The sequence below is a fragment of the Trichinella spiralis genome, assembly GCF_000181795.1.
Source record: "Trichinella spiralis strain ISS 195 chromosome Unknown Scfld5750, whole genome shotgun sequence".
Classification (NCBI taxonomy): Eukaryota; Metazoa; Nematoda; class Enoplea; order Trichinellida; family Trichinellidae; genus Trichinella; species Trichinella spiralis.
In genome coordinates, this window is record NW_003532689.1 from 1 (window position 1) to 847 (window position 847).

Sequence of the window (847 nt, forward strand, 5' to 3'; positions counted from 1 at the left end):
GTATGCAGAAATTTGGCGGGAAAAAGTTTTTCAACCAACTTCATTCAATATAGGATAAATTTTTAATTCAATTTTTTTCACTTTTATTTGTGAAATTGAATAAGAATATATTTCAATTTAAAAATCAAATTTTGCATAAAAAACAGTAATGATTATTCTCGTAGAGAAGCGAAATGGAATGAACGAATGATACAGAATGTAATCAATGACCCTGATGAATGTTGGTTAGCCAGGGTCGAATTGTTAGGGACTTTGGGAAATAAGCTTCTTTTTTTTCAATGGAAAAAGCTGTGTTTGTTGCGTGCGGTTCGGGGTCGACAGTTTGGCCCAATTCTGGTGCCCACCGGGGCCATCTAATCCAACCAGGCAGCTGGCGATGATCCTTGACCCATCCTGGACCGTGAATTTAGACTTCACGTCGCCGGACAATTTTCCAAGCGTCAGATGGCGACGAAACCCCGCGGCGAGCCGTTTGTCAAACGTTGACCGCTACACATCAACATTTACAGTATGACGAGACATGGGAGAGGGGGCATGGGTTGGGGTGAGTTGGATTTTCTGACATGAGGATAAAATGCATATGCAGAAATAGAAATGCCAGTATAACGACGGATCGAAGAGAAAAATAATTTTCCTCCACCAGCTGCTGTTTGGGTTGAAGGAACAAAAAAAAGAAAGAGAAAAAGCCACGACACTACCGGTGACCTTGGCCAAGCAGTTGTGGAAATTATCATCTTGGCCATGTCATTCGACATTCAAAACGGAACTCATTTGTCATCGTTGTTGCTGATGGCGAAAATTCAAAATTACCACAAAATTATCTATCATTTATGAAAATTTTGAATAC

At 40.1% G+C, this 847-nt stretch overlaps 1 protein-coding gene across 1 annotated transcript; it reads right to left on the minus strand.

Annotated features, from left to right (window-relative positions):
• Nucleotides 1-243: 243 nt before the first annotated feature.
• Nucleotides 244-743, minus strand: Tsp_13864 (putative NADH dehydrogenase). Its single transcript, XM_003366593.1, has 2 exons — nt 516-743; nt 244-489 (listed from the first exon to the last, which is right to left on the minus strand). The coding sequence occupies exons 1-2, from the start codon at nt 741-743 to the stop codon at nt 244-246; spliced, it is 474 nt and encodes a 157-aa protein (XP_003366641.1).
• Nucleotides 744-847: the final 104 nt, after the last annotated feature.

What these genes read in the sequence shown, in the direction of transcription:
- Tsp_13864 (XM_003366593.1), bottom strand. Translation starts at nt 743, where the DNA reads ATGGCCAAGATGATAATTTCCACAACTGCTTGGCCAAGGTCACCGGTA. An exon ending in TGCCCCCTCTCCCATGTCTC is followed by an intron (nt 490 to 515) that starts GTCATACTGTAA and finishes GTTGATGTGTAG; the next exon opens with CGGTCAACGTTTGACAAACG.